General features: G+C 46.6%; 1 protein-coding gene across 1 annotated transcript in view; it reads right to left on the bottom strand.

Annotated features, from left to right (window-relative positions):
* Positions 1-20,509, bottom strand: part of LOC134441047 (uncharacterized) — a 52,315-nt gene that overhangs the window by 16,826 nt on the left and 14,980 nt on the right. Inside the window, exons 25-94 of the mRNA XM_063191243.1 lie at positions 20,393-20,499; positions 20,075-20,251; positions 19,728-19,936; positions 19,519-19,616; positions 19,376-19,404; positions 19,237-19,258; positions 19,098-19,125; positions 18,916-19,000; positions 18,630-18,776; positions 18,333-18,541; positions 18,120-18,223; positions 17,881-17,999; positions 17,617-17,784; positions 17,329-17,528; positions 17,096-17,208; positions 16,866-16,972; positions 16,548-16,724; positions 16,201-16,409; positions 15,992-16,089; positions 15,849-15,877; positions 15,710-15,731; positions 15,571-15,598; positions 15,389-15,473; positions 15,103-15,249; positions 14,806-15,014; positions 14,593-14,696; positions 14,354-14,472; positions 14,090-14,257; positions 13,802-14,001; positions 13,569-13,681; positions 13,339-13,445; positions 13,021-13,197; positions 12,674-12,882; positions 12,465-12,562; positions 12,322-12,350; positions 12,183-12,204; positions 12,044-12,071; positions 11,862-11,946; positions 11,576-11,722; positions 11,279-11,487; positions 11,066-11,169; positions 10,827-10,945; positions 10,563-10,730; positions 10,275-10,474; positions 10,042-10,154; positions 9,812-9,918; positions 9,494-9,670; positions 9,147-9,355; positions 8,938-9,035; positions 8,795-8,823; positions 8,656-8,677; positions 8,517-8,544; positions 8,335-8,419; positions 8,049-8,195; positions 7,752-7,960; positions 7,539-7,642; positions 7,300-7,418; positions 7,036-7,203; positions 6,748-6,947; positions 6,223-6,335; positions 6,010-6,116; positions 5,226-5,393; positions 4,595-4,800; positions 3,404-3,504; positions 2,980-3,098; positions 2,156-2,311; positions 1,664-1,878; positions 1,352-1,437; positions 1,136-1,263; positions 428-553 (exon numbers count right to left, since the gene is read on the bottom strand). Of these exons, the coding sequence (XP_063047313.1) occupies positions 428-553; positions 1,136-1,263; positions 1,352-1,437; positions 1,664-1,878; positions 2,156-2,311; positions 2,980-3,098; positions 3,404-3,504; positions 4,595-4,800; positions 5,226-5,393; positions 6,010-6,116; positions 6,223-6,335; positions 6,748-6,947; positions 7,036-7,203; positions 7,300-7,418; positions 7,539-7,642; positions 7,752-7,960; positions 8,049-8,195; positions 8,335-8,419; positions 8,517-8,544; positions 8,656-8,677; positions 8,795-8,823; positions 8,938-9,035; positions 9,147-9,355; positions 9,494-9,670; positions 9,812-9,918; positions 10,042-10,154; positions 10,275-10,474; positions 10,563-10,730; positions 10,827-10,945; positions 11,066-11,169; positions 11,279-11,487; positions 11,576-11,722; positions 11,862-11,946; positions 12,044-12,071; positions 12,183-12,204; positions 12,322-12,350; positions 12,465-12,562; positions 12,674-12,882; positions 13,021-13,197; positions 13,339-13,445; positions 13,569-13,681; positions 13,802-14,001; positions 14,090-14,257; positions 14,354-14,472; positions 14,593-14,696; positions 14,806-15,014; positions 15,103-15,249; positions 15,389-15,473; positions 15,571-15,598; positions 15,710-15,731; positions 15,849-15,877; positions 15,992-16,089; positions 16,201-16,409; positions 16,548-16,724; positions 16,866-16,972; positions 17,096-17,208; positions 17,329-17,528; positions 17,617-17,784; positions 17,881-17,999; positions 18,120-18,223; positions 18,333-18,541; positions 18,630-18,776; positions 18,916-19,000; positions 19,098-19,125; positions 19,237-19,258; positions 19,376-19,404; positions 19,519-19,616; positions 19,728-19,936; positions 20,075-20,251; positions 20,393-20,499 (8,672 nt within the window). The remainder of the gene's footprint in view (positions 1-427; positions 554-1,135; positions 1,264-1,351; positions 1,438-1,663; positions 1,879-2,155; positions 2,312-2,979; positions 3,099-3,403; positions 3,505-4,594; positions 4,801-5,225; positions 5,394-6,009; positions 6,117-6,222; positions 6,336-6,747; positions 6,948-7,035; positions 7,204-7,299; positions 7,419-7,538; positions 7,643-7,751; positions 7,961-8,048; positions 8,196-8,334; positions 8,420-8,516; positions 8,545-8,655; positions 8,678-8,794; positions 8,824-8,937; positions 9,036-9,146; positions 9,356-9,493; positions 9,671-9,811; positions 9,919-10,041; positions 10,155-10,274; positions 10,475-10,562; positions 10,731-10,826; positions 10,946-11,065; positions 11,170-11,278; positions 11,488-11,575; positions 11,723-11,861; positions 11,947-12,043; positions 12,072-12,182; positions 12,205-12,321; positions 12,351-12,464; positions 12,563-12,673; positions 12,883-13,020; positions 13,198-13,338; positions 13,446-13,568; positions 13,682-13,801; positions 14,002-14,089; positions 14,258-14,353; positions 14,473-14,592; positions 14,697-14,805; positions 15,015-15,102; positions 15,250-15,388; positions 15,474-15,570; positions 15,599-15,709; positions 15,732-15,848; positions 15,878-15,991; positions 16,090-16,200; positions 16,410-16,547; positions 16,725-16,865; positions 16,973-17,095; positions 17,209-17,328; positions 17,529-17,616; positions 17,785-17,880; positions 18,000-18,119; positions 18,224-18,332; positions 18,542-18,629; positions 18,777-18,915; positions 19,001-19,097; positions 19,126-19,236; positions 19,259-19,375; positions 19,405-19,518; positions 19,617-19,727; positions 19,937-20,074; positions 20,252-20,392; positions 20,500-20,509) is intronic.

A 20,509-nucleotide genomic window follows, 5' to 3' on the forward strand; every position in this document is an offset into this window, starting at 1 on the left:
TCACTAGCCATCCAGCTATTCTACCAGCCACAAATTTGATTCGTTTTATCATGACGCTGTCAGATTATGAAGATTATGTATTGTTTGAAGATTACTTTTAGCCTGTACTTAACTAGTTGATTGGTTAAATGCCAATTTGCAGTGAATTACATTTATGGTTTCTGACATTTGAATCCATGCATTATGTGTATATAATAATAATATTTTATATACCGTATGTGTTGTGTACCGTACTATGTGTTGCTTTGATAACAATCATGCTAAGAGTCCACATAGAATCACATGGAACATCAGAGGAACATGGGAAAGCATCAGACATCAGTGAAAACACACAGGGAAATGAATAACAAAATCACACGAGATCACTACTGAAAGAGAAATGTCATGAACACAATTCCACTTTCAACAGTAGCTACTAGTAGCTCACCAGCTCCAGGTAATCAGTGGTCCGATTGTAGTTCCTCAGGACAATGCAAAGGTCTGAAGAGTTGGTGATGACAGCTGGCTTACTGAAGTATGTATTCAGTTCAGATGGCTCAATGGAGCTTAGAACCTGGAAAGGAAATCATATGAGTCATCGTTATGATATGTCCTCATTACAGTTGGAAATGTGCTGTACTGTACAGTAGGCAGAGGCAGAGCAGAGACACATGCTGCATTTCTATCTACAACTGAAGTAGAATGAACAATAAAAAATATTGTATCATTGGAAATGTCAATCTGTAGGTCTATGTCCTATTATTTTATTTCTCCTTTATTTTACTAGGGTAGTCACATTGAGGCAATTGCCTCTTTTCCAAGTGAGCCCTACTATGTCAAGGTAAAAACAAGGCATCCAAGATGCGACGGTATTTCCTTAACTGTCCATTCTGCTTAAGTTTTAGGTAAGAAAAGGTTTGTTAAAACTAACAGCTACTGTTAAAAAGCCTTTGTTTGTGCTCTATGAAGCCTAGAACTCCCACCGTTGTGTCTTGCGCCTTCCACAGAGATTTGCTCTCACGCGCAATAATAGCTGCCTATCCTGTTCAATATCAAACGTAGTATTTCATATACCGTGCATTCTCAGTGCAAATCCATACCGAACCATGACTGTAAATGTACCATGTCACTCCAATGATGTTGGTATTAAAGTTACCTCAGGTAAGCGATTGGAGGGTATCAGAGAGAGGAACGCTGACAAATCGGGCAAACTGAATTGAAGGAAAGTGCTCTGCAGGAACCCATAGAAGTTCCCACCACTGTAGCAGCGGAGTGGGGTTGGACCTGTAGGGGGAAATAGTTGTTTCAATAATGTGATTAATGAATGGGGTAATCCAAAATCAGATCAATGTCAGAATATCAGGAATGATACCTTTCAGTAGAAGTTGGATGTTGTTTTGAATCTCACTCTGAGCTTCACTATTCAGGAGCGAATGAATGGAGTCCAGTGCCTTTACGCTACATTAGGGAACAGGAATAAAGAACAGCATACTCAATGAGCCCTCTCTATGTAGCCTAATTACGTTTAACACACCATCCTTTTTAAGTTTTAAGTTTAGAGGTTGTTGGGTATGACAGCAGCAAAACCTCAGAGCATGAACATTTGTCGAAACATACAATAATTCTCCTGACTATACAAAGCAAGGGAAAGTTATACAGTAATTTTCCAAGAGGTTCTTCTCACCCCTCTTGACTTGTGTTGCAAGTTCGGTCTTTGAAGATGGTGAAGTATTGGGCCACTTGCGGTATGGTAAGACTCTGCAAGAGGGGGCGAAGGCGAATGTTCACCCAGTTGACAATCTCCACATCTGGGACTGATGATGAAACCAGGTCTCCTCGGTCAAAGATCACCTGAAGGAAAGCTTGTTTCACCTCCAGGGTGTAGTTCTTCTCAAGTCGCTGTGAGGGAACAATTGTGCAAGGATTGAAGGTTGATACGGCATAATTGCTTAACATTACAGGTTTTAAGGACAAAACACAAAATAAACCCTCACAGAGAATTTGACTTATGGCCTGACACAGCCTTTGACTAAATATCATAAAAGTACTCCAAGGAAGGTTAATAGATTAACAAGGTCCACAGAGTTATATCGCCTGCAAACCCTCAAAGACCAAACCCATTTTGCCCATGAAAGATTGCTTGAACAGTTTATCTAATCTAATAGAAAAATCCTACCTCAATGACAGGTGATACCACATTGAAAAACCCAGCAAGTTTGTCAGGTGTGAATGCCCCTGTGACCGTCTGCACATCCACAGAGCTGGTCAGCTGTCCTGGGATAGTGGCCAGCTCAGTCAGCTGCGTCTCTGTGAGGACCGCTGCAGCATCCACCTGCGGGAGGTTCAGAGGAAGACTTTGGCATTAAAGCAAACCAGGCAAATTACAGTTGATATAGGCTGATATACTGTAGGTTAATAGATGTGTATAAATCTGAAGGCAAGGGCTCTAATCCAAAAAAAATCCTGTGCTGGAAGCTTTAGTCCTTAATAACATTCATTAATTACATTACACTTTGCTGACAATTCTATCCAAAGCGTCTTACAGATATTACAGAGTGTTCAGTACAGTCCCTGGAGCAATGTGGGTCTAGGTGCCTTGCTCACGGGCATTTCAGCCATGGACGGAGGAAGGGACTGGTAAGGGTGAGGATTGAAACTGCACCCCTGTGATCTACAATCCAAACATGCTATCCAGGACCCCGTTTCTCAAAAGCATTGTTAGAAGGTTGCAAATGGGAAATTGCACTGCAACCAAGTAGCCTAAGTTGCTAACTTTTAGTTAGCATCAATGCTGTCGACGAAAGCACCCCAAAATACATACTTATTGTGATTTCTTATTGTCAAATGCAGTATATCCTTTCTATTGTACTGCACACAGCCAGTAGGGAATAAGAGTAATGTATGTTTTGTGCCATTAACCAATTCTGAGTAAATGACCACGAGAAGGGATGAAAAGGTTCAGAAACATTACAGAGGAAAGCGAGAAGTACTGTGATTTACCCCTTTAAAGTCATTTTTCAGCATCAAGAGGTCTGAGAAGGAAGCAAAAATGCTGAACTGGCCAAAGTTCTTGATCAGCCAGTTTTGGTCACTCTCAACGGATTGTGCACAAGAAGAACCTGTGAACATAGAAAAACAGAGCTTGACCTACAGTACAGTATATGTACACTGAAGTAGACGGACGGACGGACGGACGGACAGACGGACGGACGGACACTCTCTCTCTCTCTCTCTCTCTCTCTCTCTCTCTCTCTCTCTCTCTCTCTCTCTCTCTCTCTCTCTCTCTCTCTCTCTCTCTCTCTCTCTCTCTCTCTCTCTCTCTCTCTCTCTCTCTCACACCACACACACACACACACACACACACACACACACACACACACACACACACACACACACACACACACACACACACACACACACACACCTGTCATTGACTGGCCAACCATGTATTTCCTGTTAAAGCTGAAAATGTTTCCAGATTGAACATCTGACAGCTGCGCAAATGCTCCATCGAATCCTTTGACTCTGCAAAGAAATGAAAAGTTATAAGAGTGTGCAATAAGAAAGTTACAAAAACACACAATCTCTAGTCTTTCAGCCATAGAGAATTTATAATTGAACACAAATAAACATTCATCAACATTTTATTTTTTATAAAAACCCTCTCACTTTGCAGTCTCTCAAACTGTTACACAGTAAAACAAATACCAGTGTTAACGCTTTACTCTTTGGTAAGTGTATTATTTTCAGAGTTAATTAATTATACTGATTATTGTGCAAATATTAAGAGCTGTAGAGCTGAAATTTCAATAGCCAACTGTAAATTTTTTCTCTGACTTTTGACTCCACTGTTCACAGTAATTTACAGTAACTCTTACAGTGGTGTAAATCCGCTGTCTAGATTTATATAAATTTACTCTGAAATATTGACAATTGGGGTTGGTATTGGCAAGGGTTCACGATCCAATGTGCATCACGATACACATGCCACGATTTGCACAATGCATTGCATTTCATGTACTATTGCGATGCATTGCGATGTTTACTTCAGTAAATGTGTAAAAATATAGCTTATTTGCCAGTTGCTGTGTAGCATTCATAAATTCGTTCACTTTACTTAAGCATTTTAGCATCTGGGAGAGAGCTAGCCACATTTAGTCTGGTTTATCAGGCTAGGAGAGAGCTTCCATCACAACAGAATTATTACTTACTCTCTACTGAACAAAATGAACCAATGGCAATTTGAATTTTTTTATTATTAAATAATTGATTGTCATGAATCAATGCAGCATATTGTGAAATGGCATTGATTGTCACGACGACTTTGCACAACCCTAACTGACACCCCATTTTATACTGTGTACACTCTGAACCAAATTGGCAGTAGCTGGTCTACCTTTCTTCAGTACTTCTTACGACCAGCTGATTAAGAGCTGGTTCGATCAAATTTGTGACAACATTTTTACAACAAACCTCTGCGGTTTGGATGGAACATGCATGTAATCAATTTCAATTCAATTTAAAAACGTGACCTTAGGACATCTGGTTGATATGCTGACAAAATGGCGGCATGAAGAGCTTTGAAGTTGTGATAGCCAGGCTAAGGTAAGCTTACATTTGCTGGAATGAGTCACAGCTGATGTTAGTTGGAATCACGGAGAGACCTGATGGACTGATGCTTGGCAGGAACAAAACCAGATAGTTCTGGAACCAGAGTGCAAAGTCCTCAGGTCGGAAGAGGGAGAACTTGGGAGCAAGGCTGGTCAGGGTCAGGTTCAAAACAATGTCCCTCACACCTGCAGGGATGGCTGTCAGGTTTTTCTGGAATTTAGAAAAAAAATAGATTAAAATCGTTGGCCATAGGATTGATGCATCGATACATTTTAATTACTACTTATACCCCTATCTATCAGTACTACAGATTTTTAAGAATTGCTATTGTTTATGGATATTGTGGTAGTGTGGCCATACAGTAACTACTCTCTGTGTCTGTGTTCGCTCTGGCCACTGCACTACATAAACACACACACATAAATCATGTCACTACACTTAGGTGCCAGTATGTGTGGCTGGCAATGCATTATATTAAGATTTTGTAAGTGTACTGTGAAGTACAAGCTATGGGGTTTACTTTCAAAGCATTGCACAGATCATAAAGTCAACGCTATAACACATAGCCTACATGCTAAAACACATTAAATTGATTGGTATGGTTGGTCTGTATTGGTAATGGTCCTGGTATTTACTTTGGCTGCAGTGTCCGTAATTGATATGAAAAACTGGGCTTCACTGTTCGACTGAAGCAAGCTGGAGAAGGTGTCTCTGATTAGATTTTCGTTCAGGGCAGCACCATCACTCATGTCAAGTATGAGTTCAGCTTTCTGAGTTGTAGAGAGAGAAGCCAGGACCGCCTCCTGAAAGCACAACAAAAATGTGTCAGAATCCGATAATTTGAATAATTACTATTCACTGCAACTTTTCAACTGTTAGCAGTTACTACCCTCAGAATATTTGCAATCAGCACAGTTAACCAAGCATACTTAAATAAAAGGTTGCAAAGCAGACAGTTCGGGACAGCAACCAAGTTAATTGTTCTTCATGAAAGTTTGTATTGTTTGTTGTAATCCACAGATATAGTTTTCCAATTGTCTGGCAGTGGGTGAGTCTGCAGGTGTGTGCATTTGTCCTCCCATTCTTGGGGTTGTTTGGTTGTTTGTTTGCACCATAATGTAAATGAACTGCTAACACTTTATATTTAAGTGCATAAAATTATCAATAACAAAACAATCAATAACAGGTACATGAACTAAAAAATAATTTATGGCCAACCTATTCAAGATAGCCAACTTAAATGACGAATGAGCATTGCCGCTTTTACGTCGATTTACACTGCTTTCAATTAAATCGTACAATTTGTTTGCAAGGAAACAATATGCCAGACCCTGACATCAATTCAAAATCAGTAAAGTTACACTTTCTAAATGTCAAAGTAGGAACAGTTGTATAGTGAAAACAGAAGGCCGATCTCACCCCAGTAATATTCAGCTCATTAAGGGAGGTGTAATCTACTTCTTCAGAGAAGGGACCCAGGTTGACATCCAGCCATTCGACATCATTGCCGATGTTCAAAGTGCAGGCTGCAAAATCAAACACAAAGTAAGTCAGAGACTGCAGATAGAGTATATACACATCTATTTCGGAAATTAAAAACATCAAATTCAAATCAAGAGTAGGTGTTATTACCTTCCCCTCTGAATGTGGCCAATGACTGTTTCAAATGATTCACCAGAACGCTCGCCATCTCCCTCCTTCTCTTCGGTGTCAGTTTGGGAAAGACCTTACCCATTCCTTTCACACTATCAGAGAGGAAAGACAATGCTTTTTTAAGTGAAAGTGTTTCACAGTGTCTATGATGAACCAATTTACTCAAGATGGGTGCTGAGGACCCATCAGAGCCATTATATAAGTAAAAAGAGAAGTCAACCCGGTGCTCTGGTGTTGTAAAAAAAAGTCCAAGGTGATGCTCTAGGGGTAAGGAAAATCATGATCAAAACGGCTACATGACCCAAGCACTATGCAGTACAGCCATAAGAAGGATGGAATATTTCAAAAAGCTTTTATTACTCATAACTAAAATGACCTTGCCATGAAACCCTAAACATGATAGAACTATAACTGCCCCTAGGCACATAAAGGCTTTTAAAAATATATTCCTCAGATGTACTGCTGAGTGCCTGGGAAATGTTGCCCCATTACATGAGTACTCACACAACTTGGTAGTTGGTGCAGTTGGCCGTCGCAGTTGTTTGAATGAGCATGTCTGTGGTGAAACTGGGCAGGACGGGAATGAGTTTCACGTGGAACCAAGCAAACCAGGCCGAGGCATCAAACAGCGGGAAGTTCACGCTGATGACTTTGAAGGTGCGGTTCATGGCCAGGTCTCTGACGGGCAGGGCAATTTCTGGAGTCTGTGGAAACAGGACAGACGTAAGCGTCTATAGGGCACAAGTCTGGCGTGGTGGCATTTTTGTCTGCGCTTTTAGAGGCATTATTTACCTCAGGACCAACGGTCAGGGCTGTGAGGAATAGATCCACGTTTAGCAGAGCATCTCCCTCCTCTAGGCGATCAAAGACAGCCTCAATTTTCGTGGAGTCATTCAGCGCTCCTGATGTCAGGGTCAGCTGTGCAGTCTGGGTTGGCGTCAGCAGGTCCAGAGATTCAAACTACGGCAGGCAAAACGAGAGCGTTAACAGGGTTGCTCTGAAAGTCAGCTTAAAACTGAATTCATTACAGATCGGAAAACGATGCAAGACACTTACTCCAGAAAAGTTGCCGTTCAGCTCTTGTAGCTCTTTCAGAGGCGCATAATCCGCAAAGACTCCAAAGTTGATCTGAAGCCAGTCTTTGCTGCCAGAGGTGCCAGCAATGCAGCCCGGATCTGAAACAGAATACAGAAGGCACGATGATCACTTATCTGTTCTCATTCGAAAGAGTTATACGAGTGTCCAGGCCTCGGGAAATGTCCGCAATGCCTGGACGTCTTTTCTCCTGCACAAACCTGCTGAGTCTCCACCAGAGAGGAACAGGAAAAGGAAGTGGGTGAAGATGGATCTCTTTTGCTCCTCATCCATGGATGCTGACCGGTTGCTGAAAGCAGTGACCCTGGAAGCAAGAAAACAAAAATACAGAGGAAAAGATGAGATGGACTTAGTGGCGAGAAAGAATGACCTTGCGTCAAAGCCAAGCTTGGCGGTAAAGTTTAGGCACGTACACGGCTCGGAAGGTCTCGCAAGTGAAACTCTTGGTGGCAAGGCACGATAGGAATTCTCTGCTCGCAGATGGCAAGAATGGCTGCAGTCTGATGTCAAACCACTGCTTGATGAAGGCTTTGTCTCTCAACTGTGCCTCGGAGAAGTTGTTGAGTTTGACCTCTCCTATGACTTCCAGGACCGTGGCCAGAGACTGGTTGAGGTTCTGGGCCTGTGACAAAGGAAAAAACATAGGGTGTTGAAGGCCAGACTGGCACGGAAAGCAGTAGCGTTGCATGAGATTAGAGCACCACGTCTACCTTGCTGGAGTAGCGGACGAGGGCCTCGTCCAGATTGTCAGAGACTTTGTCAAAGAAGGCCTTCCAGATTTCTTTGGAGTAGCTGCCGCTGTCTGGAACTTTGCACTCCAGTAGGCTCACCAAACTGTCCACTGACAGAGACTCCACCTGGAAGAGAAAAAGGAAAACGACATCAGTGACAGTTGCTCACAGGCATCTCATTTGTCACTTGCTGTCAAAACACCAGGAGATCCTCGCCAGTGAGCACCGCTTAGGCCATTTGCCAGGAAGCGCTGGGCAATCTTACCGAGGAGCAGGCAAGGTCTCTCATGCTGAGGTGGCACAGCGACCCAGAGGAGTTTGCCGACTCCAGGAGCTGCTGCATGGACATGCTGCGAGACACAAACAAAGACATGCATGTTACTTTTGTCCTTTCTCAAACAAAACACCTTACTTTCACACTGATGGTGCATTTGCTCATTTACTCACCTGTTGGCCTCAGCACAAAGACTCTCCTCTGTGGAAGAAGAAAAATATCACATTATCAAGGATTTTTGCATTGCAAACCAATTAAAAGACAAGTTTCCTCAAGTCAGCTAACGCAAGGCACGCTGGTCAACGGACTTACCATCCACAACTGTCTCTGTGCACTGAAAGAAAAAAAGAAGACAAGCATGTGCATGAATACGACTGAATGAAAACATGTACTATTGCATTACCAAAGTATCAACGCGTGTCGTGCTGTGTGACTCGTTCAGAGTGCTTACCACGCCAACTGGAGCCGGTGGTCTACAGCCTGTGTGAGAAGACAAAAGGGGCAAAAATTAGACAAGTGACTGTCACAGCCATGCACAGAAGGAATCAAATACTTTCAAGCTGAGAAACAGGTCACCAGTCGTTCGCATCTTACCTTCTGGGAACCTCTGTGTCAAATGCTGTCGGCTAGACAGGAGAGTTCCTGAAACTGTGGGCGGAAGCGTCTTCAAAGCCTTGTCAAAAGCCACGATTCTAAAAGGAAGGAACAGTGACAAGCGTCAGCTCGAGCCGCTACCGCGTCTTTGCATTACACTGCCAGCAAAAGCGGCTGGAGGGATTGAACGACAAGGAGGAGTATCTCACATGGCTTGGAGGGAGTCACAGCTGACATTCATGGGGATGACGCTCAGGCTCTCGGGACGGACGCTGGCCAGCAGAACAACTAGATTGACCTCAAACCACAGGGTGAATTGGCTCGCTTGGAAGGTGGGGAATCTGGGAATCAGGGCTGTCAGTGTCAGGTTCAGCATGACATCTCTCACGGCGGCGTTGGTAATGTAGGTGATGTTTTGCTGAAAACAAAGAGACACCAATTCAGTTAGGCTCAGTATAAGCGCCAAGGTATGCCCGCGTACGCTGCCACTGCCCAGGGCCGATCCAAATGGTATGTGGGAAGCGATCAAGTTTGGCTCTCCATAGGGCACGCTCACCTGCGCTGTGAGAACGGTGAATGTCTGGAAGAAGTCGTCGAGCTGCCCATCTCCTGGAGATCCAGCTATGGTGACAAACACTTCCTTCAAAACAGTCGCATTCTCAAGAGCGCCGCTGCTCGGGTCCAGAATCAGCTCAGCTTTCTGGTCCGATGAGAGCGTCTCCAAAGTCGCCAACTGTGGATACAAAATGGGTTATTAGCAGATAATAGCAAGCACGCGTATGGCACCAAAACCTTACAAATCTCAAAAGAGCACTCATTCACTGACTTGGTTGAGAAGGGAAAACTGGAAAGTAGAAAACGGGCTCTCTCTTACCCCTGTAATGTTCAGTTCTTTGAATTCACTGTAGTCTACTTCTTTAGAGAAAGGACCCAGGTTGACCTCCAGCCATTCGGCATCATTGCGGATGTTCAGGCTGCAGGCTGCAAAAACAGGCACAAGTGTGTCAAAGCCTGAAGAAAGAGCCAACACCTCTGAAATTCATAACCATTTCCCAGATGTAGGCGCTGCCACGAGGCTCGGGAGGTGAGGGAAAGCTCGCTCACCTGCTTCTCTGAAGAAGGCCAATGACCGCTTCAGATGATTCACCAGGACTGCGGCCAGTTCTCTCCTTTTCCCTGGTCCGAGTTTGGTAAATACCTTGCCCATTCCTTTCACACTACGAGAGAGAAAAGAGTATGCTGATTTTACGGGAAAGTGTTACACAGCTTCTACGATGAAACCAATCTACTCAAGGCGGGTGCAAAGGAGCCACAAAAGCCATTCAATGAGTACTCACACGACTTGGTAGTTGGTGCAGTTGGCCGTCGCAGTTGTTTGAATGAGCATGTCTGTGGTGAAACTGGGCAGGACGGGAATGAGTTTCACGTGGAACCAAGCAAACCAGGCCGAGGCATCAAACAGCGGGAAGTTCACGCTGATGACTTTGAAGGTGCGGTTCATGGCCAGGTCTCTGACGGGCAGGGCAATTTCTGGAGTCTGTGGAAACAGGACAGACGTAAGCGTCTATAGGGCACAAGTCTGGCGTGGTGGCATTTTTGTCTGCGCTTTTAGAGGCATTATTTACCTCAGGACCAACGGTCAGGGCTGTGAGGAATAGATCCACGTTTAGCAGAGCATCTCCCTCCTCTAGGCGATCAAAGACAGCCTCAATTTTCGTGGAGTCATTCAGCGCTCCTGATGTCAGGGTCAGCTGTGCAGTCTGGGTTGGCGTCAGCAGGTCCAGAGATTCAAACTACGGCAGGCAAAACGAGAGCGTTAACAGGGTTGCTCTGAAAGTCAGCTTAAAACTGAATTCATTACAGATCGGAAAACGATGCAAGACACTTACTCCAGAAAAGTTGCCGTTCAGCTCTTGTAGCTCTTTCAGAGGCGCATAATCCGCAAAGACTCCAAAGTTGATCTGAAGCCAGTCTTTGCTGCCAGAGGTGCCAGCAATGCAGCCCGGATCTGAAACAGAATACAGAAGGCACGATGATCACTTATCTGTTCTCATTCGAAAGAGTTATACGAGTGTCCAGGCCTCGGGAAATGTCCGCAATGCCTGGACGTCTTTTCTCCTGCACAAACCTGCTGAGTCTCCACCAGAGAGGAACAGGAAAAGGAAGTGGGTGAAGATGGATCTCTTTTGCTCCTCATCCATGGATGCTGACCGGTTGCTGAAAGCAGTGACCCTGGAAGCAAGAAAACAAAAATACAGAGGAAAAGATGAGATGGACTTAGTGGCGAGAAAGAATGACCTTGCGTCAAAGCCAAGCTTGGCGGTAAAGTTTAGGCACGTACACGGCTCGGAAGGTCTCGCAAGTGAAACTCTTGGTGGCAAGGCACGATAGGAATTCTCTGCTCGCAGATGGCAAGAATGGCTGCAGTCTGATGTCAAACCACTGCTTGATGAAGGCTTTGTCTCTCAACTGTGCCTCGGAGAAGTTGTTGAGTTTGACCTCTCCTATGACTTCCAGGACCGTGGCCAGAGACTGGTTGAGGTTCTGGGCCTGTGACAAAGGAAAAAACATAGGGTGTTGAAGGCCAGACTGGCACGGAAAGCAGTAGCGTTGCATGAGATTAGAGCACCACGTCTACCTTGCTGGAGTAGCGGACGAGGGCCTCGTCCAGATTGTCAGAGACTTTGTCAAAGAAGGCCTTCCAGATTTCTTTGGAGTAGCTGCCGCTGTCTGGAACTTTGCACTCCAGTAGGCTCACCAAACTGTCCACTGACAGAGACTCCACCTGGAAGAGAAAAAGGAAAACGACATCAGTGACAGTTGCTCACAGGCATCTCATTTGTCACTTGCTGTCAAAACACCAGGAGATCCTCGCCAGTGAGCACCGCTTAGGCCATTTGCCAGGAAGCGCTGGGCAATCTTACCGAGGAGCAGGCAAGGTCTCTCATGCTGAGGTGGCACAGCGACCCAGAGGAGTTTGCCGACTCCAGGAGCTGCTGCATGGACATGCTGCGAGACACAAACAAAGACATGCATGTTACTTTTGTCCTTTCTCAAACAAAACACCTTACTTTCACACTGATGGTGCATTTGCTCATTTACTCACCTGTTGGCCTCAGCACAAAGACTCTCCTCTGTGGAAGAAGAAAAATATCACATTATCAAGGATTTTTGCATTGCAAACCAATTAAAAGACAAGTTTCCTCAAGTCAGCTAACGCAAGGCACGCTGGTCAACGGACTTACCATCCACAACTGTCTCTGTGCACTGAAAGAAAAAAAGAAGACAAGCATGTGCATGAATACGACTGAATGAAAACATGTACTATTGCATTACCAAAGTATCAACGCGTGTCGTGCTGTGTGACTCGTTCAGAGTGCTTACCACGCCAACTGGAGCCGGTGGTCTACAGCCTGTGTGAGAAGACAAAAGGGGCAAAAATTAGACAAGTGACTGTCACAGCCATGCACAGAAGGAATCAAATACTTTCAAGCTGAGAAACAGGTCACCAGTCGTTCGCATCTTACCTTCTGGGAACCTCTGTGTCAAATGCTGTCGGCTAGACAGGAGAGTTCCTGAAACTGTGGGCGGAAGCGTCTTCAAAGCCTTGTCAAAAGCCACGATTCTAAAAGGAAGGAACAGTGACAAGCGTCAGCTCGAGCTGCTACCGCGTCTTTGCATTACACTGCCAGTACAAGCGGCTGGAGGGATTGAACGACAAGGAGGAGTATCTCACATGGCTTGGAGGGAGTCACAGCTGACATTCATGGGGATGACGCTCAGGCTCTCGGGACGGACGCTGGCCAGCAGAACAACTAGATTGACCTCAAACCACAGGGTGAATTGGCTCGCTTGGAAGGTGGGGAATCTGGGAATCAGGGCTGTCAGTGTCAGGTTCAGCATGACATCTCTCACGGCGGCGTTGGTAATGTAGGTGATGTTTTGCTGAAAACAAAGAGACACCAATTCAGTTAGGCTCAGTATAAGCGCCAAGGTATGCCCGCGTACGCTGCCACTGCCCAGGGCCGATCCAAATGGTATGTGGGAAGCGATCAAGTTTGGCTCTCCATAGGGCACGCTCACCTGCGCTGTGAGAACGGTGAATGTCTGGAAGAAGTCGTCGAGCTGCCCATCTCCTGGAGATCCAGCTATGGTGACAAACACTTCCTTCAAAACAGTCGCATTCTCAAGAGCGCCGCTGCTCGGGTCCAGAATCAGCTCAGCTTTCTGGTCCGATGAGAGCGTCTCCAAAGTCGCCAACTGTGGATACAAAATGGGTTATTAGCAGATAATAGCAAGCACGCGTATGGCACCAAAACCTTACAAATCTCAAAAGAGCACTCATTCACTGACTTGGTTGAGAAGGGAAAACTGGAAAGTAGAAAACGGGCTCTCTCTTACCCCTGTAATGTTCAGTTCTTTGAATTCACTGTAGTCTACTTCTTTAGAGAAAGGACCCAGGTTGACCTCCAGCCATTCGGCATCATTGCGGATGTTCAGGCTGCAGGCTGCAAAAACAGGCACAAGTGTGTCAAAGCCTGAAGAAAGAGCCAACACCTCTGAAATTCATAACCATTTCCCAGATGTAGGCGCTGCCACGAGGCTCGGGAGGTGAGGGAAAGCTCGCTCACCTGCTTCTCTGAAGAAGGCCAATGACCGCTTCAGATGATTCACCAGGACTGCGGCCAGTTCTCTCCTTTTCCCTGGTCCGAGTTTGGTAAATACCTTGCCCATTCCTTTCACACTACGAGAGAGAAAAGAGTATGCTGTTTTTAAGGGAAAGTGTTACACAGCTTCTACGATGAAACCAATCTACTCAAGGCGGGTGCATAGGAGCCACAAAAGCCATTCAATGAGTACTCACACGACTTGGTAGTTGGTGCAGTTGGCCGTCGCAGTTGTTTGAATGAGCATGTCTGTGGTGAAACTGGGCAGGACGGGAATGAGTTTCACGTGGAACCAAGCAAACCAGGCCGAGGCATCAAACAGCGGGAAGTTCACGCTGATGACTTTGAAGGTGCGGTTCATGGCCAGGTCTCTGACGGGCAGGGCAATTTCTGGAGTCTGTGGAAACAGGACAGACGTAAGCGTCTATAGGGCACAAGTCTGGCGTGGTGGCATTTTTGTCTGCGCTTTTAGAGGCATTATTTACCTCAGGACCAACGGTCAGGGCTGTGAGGAATAGATCCACGTTTAGCAGAGCATCTCCCTCCTCTAGGCGATCAAAGACAGCCTCAATTTTCGTGGAGTCATTCAGCGCTCCTGATGTCAGGGTCAGCTGTGCAGTCTGGGTTGGCGTCAGCAGGTCCAGAGATTCAAACTACGGCAGGCAAAACGAGAGCGTTAACAGGGTTGCTCTGAAAGTCAGCTTAAAACTGAATTCATTACAGATCGGAAAACGATGCAAGACACTTACTCCAGAAAAGTTGCCGTTCAGCTCTTGTAGCTCTTTCAGAGGCGCATAATCCGCAAAGACTCCAAAGTTGATCTGAAGCCAGTCTTTGCTGCCAGAGGTGCCAGCAATGCAGCCCGGATCTGAAACAGAATACAGAAGGCACGATGATCACTTATCTGTTCTCATTCGAAAGAGTTATACGAGTGTCCAGGCCTCGGGAAATGTCCGCAATGCCTGGACGTCTTTTCTCCTGCACAAACCTGCTGAGTCTCCACCAGAGAGGAACAGGAAAAGGAAGTGGGTGAAGATGGATCTCTTTTGCTCCTCATCCATGGATGCTGACCGGTTGCTGAAAGCAGTGACCCTGGAAGCAAGAAAACAAAAATACAGAGGAAAAGATGAGATGGACTTAGTGGCGAGAAAGAATGACCTTGCGTCAAAGCCAAGCTTGGCGGTAAAGTTTAGGCACGTACACGGCTCGGAAGGTCTCGCAAGTGAAACTCTTGGTGGCAAGGCACGATAGGAATTCTCTGCTCGCAGATGGCAAGAATGGCTGCAGTCTGATGTCAAACCACTGCTTGATGAAGGCTTTGTCTCTCAACTGTGCCTCGGAGAAGTTGTTGAGTTTGACCTCTCCTATGACTTCCAGGACCGTGGCCAGAGACTGGTTGAGGTTCTGGGCCTGTGACAAAGGAAAAAACATAGGGTGTTGAAGGCCAGACTGGCACGGAAAGCAGTAGCGTTGCATGAGATTAGAGCACCACGTCTACCTTGCTGGAGTAGCGGACGAGGGCCTCGTCCAGATTGTCAGAGACTTTGTCAAAGAAGGCCTTCCAGATTTCTTTGGAGTAGCTGCCGCTGTCTGGAACTTTGCACTCCAGTAGGCTCACCAAACTGTCCACTGACAGAGACTCCACCTGGAAGAGAAAAAGGAAAACGACATCAGTGACAGTTGCTCACAGGCATCTCATTTGTCACTTGCTGTCAAAACACCAGGAGATCCTCGCCAGTGAGCACCGCTTAGGCCATTTGCCAGGAAGCGCTGGGCAATCTTACCGAGGAGCAGGCAAGGTCTCTCATGCTGAGGTGGCACAGCGACCCAGAGGAGTTTGCCGACTCCAGGAGCTGCTGCATGGACATGCTGCGAGACACAAACAAAGACATGCATGTTACTTTTGTCCTTTCTCAAACAAAACACCTTACTTTCACACTGATGGTGCATTTGCTCATTTACTCACCTGTTGGCCTCAGCACAAAGACTCTCCTCTGTGGAAGAAGAAAAATATCACATTATCAAGGATTTTTGCATTGCAAACCAATTAAAAGACAAGTTTCCTCAAGTCAGCTAACGCAAGGCACGCTGGTCAACGGACTTACCATCCACAACTGTCTCTGTGCACTGAAAGAAAAAAAGAAGACAAGCATGTGCATGAATACGACTGAATGAAAACATGTACTATTGCTTTACCAAAGTATCAACGTGTGTCGTGCTGTGTGACTTGTTCAGAGTGCTTACCACGCCAACTGGAGCCGGTGGTCTACAGCCTGTGTGAGAAGACAAAAGGGGCAGAAATTAGACAAGTGACTGTCACAGCCATGCACAGAAGGAATCAAATACTTTCAAGCTGAGAAACAGGTCACCAGTCGTTCGCATCTTACCTTCTGGGAACCTCTGTGTCAAATGCTGTCGGCTAGACAGGAGAGTTCCTGAAACTGTGGGCGGAAGCGTCTTCAAAGCCTTGTCAAAAGCCACGATTCTAAAAGGAAGGAACAGTGACAAGCGTCAGCTCGAGCTGCTACCGCGTCTTTGCGTTACACTGCCAGTAAAAGCGGCTGGAGGGATTGAACGACAAGGAGGAGTATCTCACATGGCTTGGAGGGAGTCACAGCTGACATTCATGGGGATGACGCTCAGGCTCTCGGGACGGACGCTGGCCAGCAGAACAACTAGATTGACCTCAAACCACAGGGTGAATTGGCTCGCTTGGAAGGTGGGGAATCTGGGAATCAGGGCTGTCAGTGTCAGGTTCAGCATGACATCTCTCACGGCGGCGTTGGTAATGTAGGTGATGTTTTGCTGAAAACAAAGAGACACCCATTCAGTTAGGCTCAGTATAAGCGCCAAGGTATGCCCGCGTACGCTGCCACTGCCCAGGGCCGATCCAAATGGTATGTGGGAAGCGATCAAGTTTGGCTCTCCATAGGGCACGCTCACCTGCGCTGTGAGAACGGTGAATGTCTGGAAGAAGTCGTCGAGCTGCCCATCTCCTGGAGATCCAGCTATGGTGACAAACACTTCCTTCAAAACAGTCGCATTCTCAAGAGCGCCGCTGCTCGGGTCCAGAATCAGCTCAGCTTTCTGGTCCGATGAGAGCGTCTCCAAAGTCGCCAACTGTGGATACAAAATGGGTTATTAGCAGATAATAGCAAGCACGCGTATGGCACCAAAACCTTACAAATCTCAAAAGAGCACTCATTCACTGACTTGGTTGAGAAGGGAAAACTGGAAAGTAGAAAACGGGCTCTCTCTTACCCCTGTAATGTTCAGTTCTTTGAATTCACTGTAGTCTACTTCTTTAGAGAAAGGACCCAGGTTGACCTCCAGCCATTCGGCATCATTGCGGATGTTCAGGCTGCAGGCTGCAAAAACAGGCACAAGTGTGTCAAAGCCTGAAGAAAGAGCCAACACCTCTGAAATTCATAACCATTTCCCAGATGTAGGCGCTGCCACGAGGCTCGGGAGGTGAGGGAAAGCTCGCTCACCTGCTTCTCTGAAGAAGGCCAATGACCGCTTCAGATGATTCACCAGGACTGCGGCCAGTTCTCTCCTTTTCCCTGGTCCGAGTTTGGTAAATACCTTGCCCATTCCTTTCACACTACGAGAGAGAAAAGAGTATGCTGATTTTACGGGAAAGTGTTACACAGCTTCTACGATGAAACCAATCTACTCAAGGCGGGTGCAAAGGAGCCACAAAAGCCATTCAATGAGTACTCACACGACTTGGTAGTTGGTGCAGTTGGCCGTCGCAGTTGTTTGAATGAGCATGTCTGTGGTGAAACTGGGCAGGACGGGAATGAGTTTCACGTGGAACCAAGCAAACCAGGCCGAGGCATCAAACAGCGGGAAGTTCACGCTGATGACTTTGAAGGTGCGGTTCATGGCCAGGTCTCTGACGGGCAGGGCAATTTCTGGAGTCTGTGGAAACAGGACAGACGTAAGCGTCTATAGGGCACAAGTCTGGCGTGGTGGCATTTTTGTCTGCGCTTTTAGAGGCATTATTTACCTCAGGACCAACGGTCAGGGCTGTGAGGAATAGATCCACGTTTAGCAGAGCATCTCCCTCCTCTAGGCGATCAAAGACAGCCTCAATTTTCGTGGAGTCATTCAGCGCTCCTGATGTCAGGGTCAGCTGTGCAGTCTGGGTTGGCGTCAGCAGGTCCAGAGATTCAAACTACGGCAGGCAAAACGAGAGCGTTAACAGGGTTGCTCTGAAAGTCAGCTTAAAACTGAATTCATTACAGATCGGAAAACGATGCAAGACACTTACTCCAGAAAAGTTGCCGTTCAGCTCTTGTAGCTCTTTCAGAGGCGCATAATCCGCAAAGACTCCAAAGTTGATCTGAAGCCAGTCTTTGCTGCCAGAGGTGCCAGCAATGCAGCCCGGATCTGAAACAGAATACAGAAGGCACGATGATCACTTATCTGTTCTCATTCGAAAGAGTTATACGAGTGTCCAGGCCTCGGGAAATGTCCGCAATGCCTGGACGTCTTTTCTCCTGCACAAACCTGCTGAGTCTCCACCAGAGAGGAACAGGAAAAGGAAGTGGGTGAAGATGGATCTCTTTTGCTCCTCATCCATGGATGCTGACCGGTTGCTGAAAGCAGTGACCCTGGAAGCAAGAAAACAAAAATACAGAGGAAAAGATGAGATGGACTTAGTGGCGAGAAAGAATGACCTTGCGTCAAAGCCAAGCTTGGCGGTAAAGTTTAGGCACGTACACGGCTCGGAAGGTCTCGCAAGTGAAACTCTTGGTGGCAAGGCACGATAGGAATTCTCTGCTCGCAGATGGCAAGAATGGCTGCAGTCTGATGTCAAACCACTGCTTGATGAAGGCTTTGTCTCTCAACTGTGCCTCGGAGAAGTTGTTGAGTTTGACCTCTCCTATGACTTCCAGGACCGTGGCCAGAGACTGGTTGAGGTTCTGGGCCTGTGACAAAGGGAAAAACATAGGGTGTTGAAGGCCAGACTGGCACGGAAAGCAGTAGCGTTGCATGAGATTAGAGCACCGCGTCTACCTTAATGGAGTAGCGGACGAGGGCCTCGTCCAGATTGTCAGAGACTTTGTCAAAGAAGGCCTTCCAGATTTCTTTGGAGTAGCTGCCGCTGTCTGGAACTTTGCACTCCAGTAGGCTCACCAAACTGTCCACTGACAGAGACTCCACCTGGAAGAGAAAAAGGAAAACACCATCAGTGACAGTTGCTCACAGGCATCTCATTTGTCACTTGCTGTCAAAACAGCAGGAGATCCTCGCCAGTGAGCACCGCTTAGGCCATTTGCCAGGAAGCGCTGGGCAATCTTACCGAGGAGCAGGCAAGGTCTCTCACGCTGAGGTGGCACAGCGACCCAGAGGAGTTTGCCGACTCCAGGAGCTGCTGCATGGACATGCTGCGAGACACAAACAAAGACATGCATGTTACTTTTGTCCTTTCTCAAACAAAACACCTTACTTTCAGACTGATGGTGCATTTGCTCATTTACTCACCTGTTGGCCTCAGCACAAAGACTCTCCTCTGTGGAAGAAGAAAAATATCACATTATCAAGGATTTTTGCATTGCAAACCAATTAAAAGACAAGTTTCCTCAAGTCAGCTAACGCAAGGCACGCTGGTCAACGGACTTACCATCCACAACTGTCTCTGTGCACTGAAAGAAAAAAAGAAGACAAGCATGTGCATGAATACGACTGAATGAAAACATGTACTATTGCATTACCAAAGTATCAACGCGTGTCGTGCTGTGTGACTCGTTCAGAGTGCTTACCACGCCAACTGGAGCCGGTGGTCTACAGCCTGTGTGAGAAGACAAAAGGGGCAAAAATTAGACAAGTGACTGTCACAGCCATGCACAGAAGGAATCAAATACTTTCAAGCTGAGAAACAGGTCACCAGTCGTTCGCATCTTACCTTCTGGGAACCTCTGTGTCAAATGCTGTCGGCTAGACAGGAGAGTTCCTGAAACTGTGGGCGGAAGCGTCTTCAAAGCCTTGTCAAAAGCCACGATTCTAAAAGGAAGGAACAGTGACAAGCGTCAGCTCGAGCTGCTACCGCGTCTTTGCATTACACTGCCAGTAAAAGCGGCTGGAGGGATTGAACGACAAGGAGGAGTATCTCACATGGCTTGGAGGGAGTCACAGCTGACATTCATGGGGATGACGCTCAGGCTCTCGGGACGGACGCTGGCCAGCAGAACAACTAGATTGACCTCAAACCACAGGGTGAATTGGCTCGCTTGGAAGGTGGGGAATCTGGGAATCAGGGCTGTCAGTGTCAGGTTCAGCATGACATCTCTCACGGCGGCGTTGGTAATGTAGGTGATGTTTTGCTGAAAACAAAGAGACACCAATTCAGTTAGGCTCAGTATAAGCGCCAAGGTATGCCCGCGTACGCTGCCACTGCCCAGGGCCGATCCAAATGGTATGTGGGAAGCGATCAAGTTTGGCTCTCCATAGGGCACGCTCACCTGCGCTGTGAGAACGGTGAATGTCTGGAAGAAGTCGTCGAGCTGCCCATCTCCTGGAGATCCAGCTATGGTGACAAACACTTCCTTCAAAACAGTCGCATTCTCAAGAGCGCCGCTGCTCGGGTCCAGAATCAGCTCAGCTTTCTGGTCCGATGAGAGCGTCTCCAAAGTCGCCAACTGTGGATACAAAATGGGTTATTAGCAGATAATAGCAAGCACGCGTATGGCACCAAAACCTTACAAATCTCAAAAGAGCACTCATTCACTGACTTGGTTGAGAAGGGAAAACTGGAAAGTAGAAAACGGGCTCTCTCTTACCCCTGTAATGTTCAGTTCTTTGAATTCACTGTAGTCTACTTCTTTAGAGAAAGGACCCAGGTTGACCTCCAGCCATTCGGCATCATTGCGGATGTTCAGGCTGCAGGCTGCAAAAAC

Source organism: Engraulis encrasicolus, chromosome 24, assembly GCF_034702125.1.
Source record: "Engraulis encrasicolus isolate BLACKSEA-1 chromosome 24, IST_EnEncr_1.0, whole genome shotgun sequence".
Lineage (NCBI taxonomy): Eukaryota > Metazoa > Chordata > Actinopteri > Clupeiformes > Engraulidae > Engraulis > Engraulis encrasicolus.